The sequence below is a fragment of the Juglans microcarpa x Juglans regia genome, chromosome 1S (assembly GCF_004785595.1).
Source record: "Juglans microcarpa x Juglans regia isolate MS1-56 chromosome 1S, Jm3101_v1.0, whole genome shotgun sequence".
Lineage (NCBI taxonomy): Eukaryota > Viridiplantae > Streptophyta > Magnoliopsida > Fagales > Juglandaceae > Juglans > Juglans microcarpa x Juglans regia.
The window spans coordinates 22,009,348-22,018,369 of NC_054595.1; the positions used below are offsets into that span (position 1 = coordinate 22,009,348).

At 38.9% G+C, this 9,022-nt stretch overlaps 1 protein-coding gene and 1 long non-coding RNA gene across 2 annotated transcripts; both read left to right on the top strand.

The window, feature by feature from the left end:
- Positions 1–744: 744 nt before the first annotated feature.
- On the top strand, positions 745–1,489 carry LOC121247421 (protein TPR3-like). Its single transcript, XM_041145775.1, has 3 exons — positions 745–1,008; positions 1,129–1,242; positions 1,330–1,489. Exons 1-3 carry the CDS (start codon positions 956–958, stop codon positions 1,487–1,489), a joined length of 327 nt encoding a protein of 108 aa, XP_041001709.1. The 5' UTR covers positions 745–955.
- A 350-nt stretch (positions 1,490–1,839) lies between these two features.
- Positions 1,840–2,560, top strand: LOC121245815. The gene is made up of 4 exons (XR_005937004.1): positions 1,840–1,949; positions 2,106–2,175; positions 2,281–2,354; positions 2,456–2,560. It is a non-coding gene; the product is annotated as an uncharacterized LOC121245815 (long non-coding RNA).
- The last annotated feature ends 6,462 nt before the right edge of the window (positions 2,561–9,022 follow it).

The following is a 9,022-nucleotide window of genomic DNA, read 5'->3' on the forward strand; positions in this document are numbered from 1 at the left end:
AAGAGCCCTCGTTCGCCTCAAACACGCCCTCACCATGGCTGATTCTTCCACCATCATCTGGCTTCAGAGCCATCAAATTTAATAGTGGAGGCTTCATCTCTCTCTCGCTCTCTCTCTCTCTCTCAAATTTACCAAGATATCATTATTGTTTTTCTCTTTATTTTGTTTCTTGTGCGAGCGATTGATTATTCAGTTTCACTCGATGTCGTTTTGTGGGTCAATGATCACATTTATGAAACTGTTATGACAAGAACTAGGTGGTGAGCCACCAAAGTCTTCCCTGGGCTCAAGCATTGACACATAGTATGGTTCTCTCGACGCATTGATTCAGAAAGTCAATGTAGAAGGTGCTCCTTTGCAAGGCTCTGTATAGGTTATAAGCGTTCAAAATTTTTTTTTAGCTATTCTCTGAGTTACATCAAATTTAGAATATATTGGATGGATCTCATAAATCAATTAATGGGGAACTATATAATTAATTGAATTCTGGACAGTGGCTTGCTCTGGCTAAAGAGCGGAAGCAGCTCTCAGTTGAAACCACTGCAGACCAGGTATGGTCATCAGAGCTATGCTGTTTAAGTCATTGTTTAAGGAATATAGATGCATGTTATGTGCCTGAGTAGTTTGGTGCTACTTGTAGTTGAGACTTAAAGCACATTTTTACTACTGTGTGCGCATTTATGTGAAAATGGTAATTCAATGGTGAATACTAAAATATTTTAGGTGGTAGAAAATCGAGATGAAAAAATGTGAAATATTTGTTAGTAAGCATAGTGTATTCTCAGCTTTTCAATGATTCCAAGATGCATTAGATATTCTATTTTTTGATCTTTAGATTTCATTAGTGATTGAAATTATGTTTGTTGACATAAATCTTTACAAGATCCACTTGTAACTAGAGGAGGTTGAGAAGTACCTTTCCGGGTTCACAAAAGTGGACGACAATCGGTACTCAATGAAAATCTTTTTTGAGATAAGGAAGCAAAAGCATCTTGAGGCATTGGATAAGTAAGCTTCCAAGTTTTAGGTTATTAATTATCTAAGTGTCGGTTTTATGAGAAGTGATTGTTTGTCTTTGGAGATTCTGTGGCATATAGCATGTGAATGAAACTGTTAAAATTTTGATAGGCATGATCGTTCCAAGGCTGTGGATATATTAGTAAAGGATTTGAAAGTTTTTGCCACATTTAATGAAGAACTTTTCAAGGAAATCACTCAGCTCTTGACATTGGAGAATTTTAGGTATGATGAGTTTGTGTTCAAGTCTTCCACCTTACATTTGAAATCAACTATAGAAAATGTTGTCAAAATGGGTTTGTTGTATCACAGAGAAAATGAGCAACTTTCCAAATATGGAGATACCAAATCTGCTAGAGCAATCATGTTGGTGGAGCTTAAAAAACTAATTGAAGCTCCTTTATTTCATGATAAATTGCAATTCCCAAACCTTAAAAATTCAAGGTTACAGACTCTCATCAACCAAAGGTAACTCATTTAAAGATGCTGGCAGGTTTGAGGGGTGAGATGAGAATTTTGTATTTTGTTTGGGAGTTTAAAATATTTTATTTTAATATTATTATTGTTTTGGGATTTGAAAAAGGTGAATTGAGATTTGAAAAAGTTGAATTGTTTATTATATTTTGTATGGAGATTTGAAAAATGTGTAATGATGAGATGAGATGAGATTGGAATTTTGTGTCTTGGTTGGCTCTCTTTTAAAGCCTCTTGATTTTATCTATCAATATTTAAGCTTGCTACCAAGTGTTGCAAATGTTATATTTCCTTCCTACAATGTTTGATGTTTTATGTCCATTGAATATCTTGCATGTTGTGCTTCAATTGGTACCAATGTTGGGGACAGTGGATTGTGGGAAGTTGGTTCTAGGGAGTGGTTAGTTTTGAGGAATTTCAAAGTTTGGGATCTCAGTGCATGTTCAATGCCTCTGCAGGTGTGTCCCTTTTCTTTTCTTTTCTTTTTTTTTCATTAATGATGCAAGTTAATGTTAGTGCTATATTCTTAATGCCTATAATAGTAGAGTAATTGGAACTTGTTTACCGATAAAAAAAATTGTAGAGTAATTGGAACTGATATTGATGAATTTTAGGCAGCTATTGTTAAAGATCCTGGTGTATCTTTTAACTGTGTGATTTGGAGCCTTGACGGTTCTTTGTCTGGTATGCTTAATATATTGGAGTTTTTCACTCCATGCACATAACCAATATATATCTTAAAGGCGAATTGGACAATTAGATGATGTCTTCTTTCTATTCCAATTACAGGAGTTGCATAGTCCAGGCACATCGTTGAAATATATTCTTATCATGGGAATGATAATATACAGCAGCACCTGGAGGTATATCTAATATGAATTTTTCTGTTTTATTCTTTCTGCACTTTAACTTATGTGGTATTTGAGATGCTATACCGAAAGTTGCTTTAAATTTGCTGATATAGATTGATGCTTATGTTGGCGGAGTAAATGACATCGCATTCTCTGACCCAAACAAACAACTTTGTGTGATAACTTGTGGTGACGATAAGACCATCAAGGTCAGTTGGTCTTGTTGCATGTTTGGTCATTTTGATGTTTTGAGTGGAGGTAAATTTGTCATTCCTTCCTAATCTTGTTTTGTAATTGTAGGTATGGGATGCCACTACTGGTGCAAAGTAGTATACGTTTGAAGGTCCTGAGGCTCCTGTTTATTATGTTTGTCCTCACTATAAGGAAAACATTCAGGTATAATTTTCATTAGTGACTTTTTTTTTTTTTGGTTCTGATTGTTTTAGTTGAATGCTTTGAGCTTATTGTGGTTATTGGTTTAGCCTTCCTTTCATGGATTCTTCCTTAAGTCCCAGTATTTTTGTTCCTAACATCCTTTTTGTGCCTTTATGCTTAGTTTATCTTTTCAACTGCACTAGATGGAAAGATAAAAGTATGGTTGTATGACAACTTGGGATCTCGAGTTGATTATGATGCTCCTGGTTGCTGGTGCACGACAATGGCTTACAGTGCCGATGGTACTAGGAAATAAAATGGACCTGTTGTGTTGGTGCTGCTTGTCCTTTGCTCTTTGGTGGGGGCATGGTCAACTAAATAGGGTTTTATTTTTTTAACCTTTATTTTTTTAAATAGGCAACTTCCAATGTGTACTTTTACATCTGTTTTTTCTATATTCTGAACTATCCGTTGTTTGGTTGGTTTGTTTATTTTTTTAGGAAATTTGGACTGTGATCCTATTTTTTGGGTTTCGTCTCTGAAAAGAAATAGATGACATTCAGTTTTTTTTTGCATGTTATGTTCTGGTCGTTTTTTTTCCTTTACTTAATTTGATTTGTTGGTTTGTTTCTTGCAAGGAATTTGGACTTTTTGGTTTGAGGTTTATGCTGCATTGAGGTTTATTCATAGTTCATAATTCAGGGTTTTATTTACTTTTTTAGCTTTCTACTTTGTTTGCTCCAATGTTTGGTCGCTGAGAAAAATAGAAGGAAATGGAAAAAAGGTAATATCAGTAATGAAAGTGTGGTGTGTCTTTGTGTTTTGAACTTAAGTGCCTGTGAGGTATTTGACTGCTGCGTTCCATCCTACTAACTGAATACCTAACAATATGCAATTTACATACATATGTGCATGTTCACATCTTATAAAACACATCATGATATACTCAGTTAATTCTTTCATGTAGAGATGGGGAATGAGTACATATCAAATGGTTCATCAGATTCAAGTATCATGATATCCTACCAAATGGATGTGTTTGGCCTGGAGGAGCACTATAATTTTGTGATCCCAATTTGATCAAATAGATATGTTTTGAATTATGAGTATAAAATTAGTTGAAGAGGTACTGCATGTGTTGCTGGATCATAATGACGTTCCTGTCATAAGATGATTGTTTTAATTTGAAGTACATAGTTTTTTTATTGAACTTAAATTGCTGGTTGGACTTTCTTATTGGTTACTCTTTGAGATTGATTTTTCCTCCTCGAATGGAATTATGTATCACACGTAGAGAATGATGATGTGTTTACTATATGGTGAACACAAGTATTTCGTATTGGGTGTATATTGATAAACTTGAAATAATTAAGCGCAAAATCATTCAGATTCCAGATGGAATGACTAGAGAGATTCACTAACCAATCATTGTCTAAAGATATTTGCTAAAATTTGCTTTATTTTGTAAACTTGTATCAAACTTTTTTTGGATGTATATATATATATATATATATATTACTATGGTTGATGCATATATTACTTTATTTTGAGATGTACGGTTAAGATATATGATTAGCTAATTTTATTTTGGCATGTATATTACTATGATTGATGTGTATGTTACTTTATTTTGGCATGTATATTATTTTATTATTAGGTTATTTTCTCTCAATTTCTTATTACATGTATTTAGAAGAAATTTCTATTTTTAAGAATATTTTTTATGTTTTTGCAACTAGTCACACGTGCACGTGGCCTTACTAGAGTGTGTGTGTGTGTATATATATATATATATACAAACTACAACATATATGGGCTTTAGCGACCAAACATTTTACGGCGAGACAAAGTTTGTTGCAAAAAGGTACCTTTTTCTACGAGATTCAAGTTGCAGGATAGAAAATTACATTTACTGAGGTTAGTTTATAAAGCAGTTTTGTATTATAAAGTAAATTTCACGCATCCTATTAAAATACGTCAGATTATAAACTCAATTTTATAAAACCTCTTTATACTTTGTAAACCTAAGACTTCTCTTTTGCTTCTGCGTGCATGGATACTAATTTTCTGGGTGATCGATAAAGTGTGCGGTGTGTGTTAACATAAGTAATATGTACTTTTTGCACGTGATTATATAAAAAAATAATCATACGTCATAAAATTATACAATTGTTCTTGGCTTACTCATATTTTTTTAAGTTTTAAAAAAATTTATAGATCAAGAATAAACCTAAAAAAGTATCTAATAATATAAAAGTCGTTATATTTTTATTGTATAATTGTATTACTATTAATAAGTGAAAAAAAAGCATGTGAATAACTAATAAATTCTTCACAAAAGAAAATAAATTTTTCACATACTCTCTCTATCTCTCTAGAAACGTCTCATCAATCATCTAACTAGATAAATATGCTACTTCCCATATGCAAGAATCTTCCAGATTTGTTTTAACTATTAGATAAACTCTTTTGAAACTTCTACCTAATTAACTGATTAATATGGTTAAAAAGATCTCAAAGGTTGTAAAAGAGGATTATGTACAGGTGATAGGCAAAAACTCAATGAAGTCGAGAATGACCCAGATGAGAAATAAAAAATAAAAAAATCATGTAATTATGTAAGTTCAGAAAGACAAGAAAAACTTACATGATATCATTGATATGAAACTAAACAAATTGCACAATGCACACCAAAGGCAAATAAAGAGAGATAGAGATGTCAAATCAAGGCTATTATGTTAATGGACTTAAGAATATTTGAGTGATATACTGTGTGTGTGTGAGTGTTGGGGGGCAATCTTAAATATTTTAAGAATATTTATGCTTAAAATTATAATTGTACAATAATTACCACCCCCCAATCTCCAACATAGTTCCACCCCTAACTCGAAGTGATAAAATATAACAAGCCCGTGGTGTTTTATAGGCCCAGCCTAAGGAAGAGATTCATAAGAAGGGAAGAATAAGAAGAGAGAGGGAATAAACAAAAGGCTGAGAAGGGTGTCAAGAGGAAAAGAAAGGAGTGTACATAAAGGAGAGGTAATGTGACATAAAGGAGAGGTGAAGGGACGTAGAGCAGGGGGTAGAAGATAAAAGAGAAGGAACCAGGCTTCTTTGGAACTTCTTCAGCAGCTTCTTCAACCTTGCGACCGGGGCTCCAGAGAAAAGCCTTCCTCCAACAAATAGATTCCAGATCTCCATTGTACAGTGGGGATGAAAGACTACGAGAGATTATAAAACAAGCACATTATAGTAGATTTTTCCTCCCCAAATGCCCCATGGACGTAGGCAATATGTCAAATCATGTAAATCTATGTGTCTATCTCTCTTTACTTTCTCTATACTTATTTTCCTTTTATCGCCATGAATGTACACACCGATACCGTACAACAACACCAGATCACTACCAGGGGCCCGATCGAGGCCCAAACAACCTCAGCGGCCTAAGAATGGATCTTTCTCCCATTCCAGCATGTTGTGCCATTTTTAGTCATTAACAAATGACGCTGTTTGTGGGATCAAGCTACTTTTTACACTGAAAGTTGGAGAAAGACGATTTTTCAGTGCACTAAATCAGCTTTGAATGAGTAGATAAGAGTTTTCTATATAAGTATTCTCAGTCCTCCAACTTTTATTTTTATGAGCATTTTGCAAAAAATGGAGAGCGAGTCTTTTCTTGCCCAAGCAAAAAGTCAAGTTCATTGCCAATTAAACTGCAAATGCTCAGTGCATTGTGCAAAAAGAGATTGGGTGGGGTACACTATGAATGCGCACGTGGGTGCAGACCAAGTGTGCACTGGTATAACGTGGTGGCCTTGCATGGCATGAATAGTTCCATGCACGTACCACCTTGGGTAACCTGCACCGAGAGGCTCACGGCGGGCCCCTGTCCACGGGGGTTGTGCTTGTGTGCATCCCATCGTGCACACTGGAAGGCCACTCTTACCGGTTGTGGTGTAACCGGCGGTGGCCCAGATGCGGTGGCCATCTGAGCCACCGGCATCGTCTATCTCCGCCAGTGTAGTCCTTGGCCACCCCCAGCTAGCAAGCAACGGCCTCGCTACAGGCAACGCTCACACGACCATAGCGACAGGCATTCCTTAGCGCAGCCCGATTATGGCATGACAGGGGCGCCAGTGGCCACATTGTGGAATGCCCCGTGCGCACCATCTTGCATGGCAGGCAGCTGGTGTGCGCAACACGCACCCAGCAGGGCGTCCTCCCCACGACCATCATGAGCTGGCGAGGTCACAGCGAGATATGGCCAAGTCCGCCGGTGATTTTTGTCGCCGGCGAGGTGCTCCACGACCTGAGAAGTTACACGCCACAAAGAAGTTGCTCCACTAAGTGGTGGGCAACCACTGCCTCCATAGCCCGAGATCTTGCTTGGCCACTCACTGGAGGGCAATCACTTCCTCGCCCAAGCTCCTCGGCCTCCTTTACCTGCTCGCCTGAGCTACACATTCCTCAGCCTTGCACGTGCTCGCTAGATCTCCTCTCCCACTAGCACCTTGGCCATGCACGTCAGTGGTGCATATGCTTCCCTCGACCATAGACAGTATAGACATAAATGTCTTGGCTAGCCCAACATAGACTCCACTGCTCAGCCACATGCATGGTGGGCATGTTGCCTCGCACCTCACTCAGTGGGCAACATCTCGATGAATTAACAACCGGTGTTTATGTGTGTGTTGCGCATGTGTAACGTGTACCATGCATAAGCCAAGCACGGTACATGTGATGGAGAACAAGAAACCACCAGTGTTTCACTCGCCCATAGCACACGACTTGAGACGAAGATGAACAAGATGAACGTAAGTTTTGAAGCGCAAGAAATTGAAGGAACAACAACCAGCTACGGGCAATTTCAATAAAGCAAAAATTGCCTATTGCGACTAAAGCGCCTTGGTATGTCTCCCTCAAAAATTATGTGCATTTTATTTTTACTAACATGATTGACTCCTACAGCTCGAAGCGCTGTCTACACAACAACGCTCGGACACCATTCGGACGTCTCAATATGTCTTTATTGGAATAAGCTGCTTGGTATTCAAATGCACACAGACAAGTGCCTCTCATACTTACCCTCCCTGTGAGGGTCAACAGGCGGGTCTACCCCCCCAGCGGCCTGACCTCCCTCTCAACGAGGTGTGGGTCCAGCTCTAGCCTGACCTGATACTTACATTCCCTGTGATATCAATGGGTGGAAGCGGGTCTAGTTCCAAACTGCATGACAACTTACCTCCCCGTAAGGGTCAATAGGTGGGTCTAGCCTCCATGGCGGCCCGACCTCAGTTAAGGAGGAGAGCAAGTCTAGCCTCTCGGCTACCCGAGAACTTACTCTGACCCTATCACGATAGAGAGCAGACCCAAGTCCTTAGCTGTCCAACAACTTACCTTCCTGCGGGATCCAAAGGAGTTGGTGGGTTACGCCTTAAGATTGCTTTATCTTTCCCGCGGTGGAGAGCGGATCCAACCTTTGGCTACCCGAGACTTACCTTCCCTGTAGGCGTCAATGGGCGTGAGCGGATTCAGTCCCAAACTGCCTAACACTTAGCTCCCTGTGATGAACAAAAGGGTGAGTCTAGCCTCAGGCAGCTCGACCCCTCTCATAGAGGAGAGCGGGTCCAGCCTTTGGCTACCCAACACTTACTTTTCTTGTAGGCGTCAACGGGCGGGAGCGGGTTCAGTCCCAAACTGCCCGATACTTACCTCCCTATGAGGAACAAAGGGGCAAGTCTAGCTTCAGGCAGCTCAACCCCTCTCACAGAGGAGAGCAGGTCCAGTCTTTCGATTGCCTGACGACTTACCTTGACCCCTGTCACGGCGAAGAGTTGGATTAGCTCCAGCTTGCCTGACATTTACCTTCCCAGTGGCGTTAACAAGCGGGTGTGGGTCCAATCCCAAACTACCTAACACTTACCTTCCCGTGAGAAACAAAAGGGCGAGTCTAGCCTTAGGCCCTCTCATAGAGGAGAGTGGGTCCAGCCTCCGGCTGCTCGACGACTTACCCGCTCATAAGGTTTCCTTGTAGAATAACTTTTTATTTTTGTCTATTTTAAATAGAAAGGGACTATGCAAATCTGATGGTTTCTTTCTCATTTGAACATAATTAGTAAAGAAATTCTCACCCTTGTCTAACTATCTGCTGGATACAACAGGTGTTAAAAATTTAAAATACCAGCAACATTGGTGTCCGTTTCTTTTCTCCATCCTTTTGAGCTCTATAGTGTGAGTTTGATTTTTCAGTCAGGGCATGATCCCATACCATATACAGGTTTTTTGGGTTATAAAATACTTGCACA

Coding starts and splice junctions, on each gene's coding strand:
- LOC121247421 (XM_041145775.1), top strand. CDS start 956: ATGAAAATCTTTTTTGAGATAAGGAAGCAAAAGCATCTTGAGGCATTG. Junction 1,009..1,128: donor CATCTTGAGGCATTGGATAA/GTAAGCTTCCAA, acceptor AAATTTTGATAG/GCATGATCGTTCCAAGGCTG. Junction 1,243..1,329: donor TTGACATTGGAGAATTTTAG/GTATGATGAGTT, acceptor GTTGTATCACAG/AGAAAATGAGCAACTTTCCA.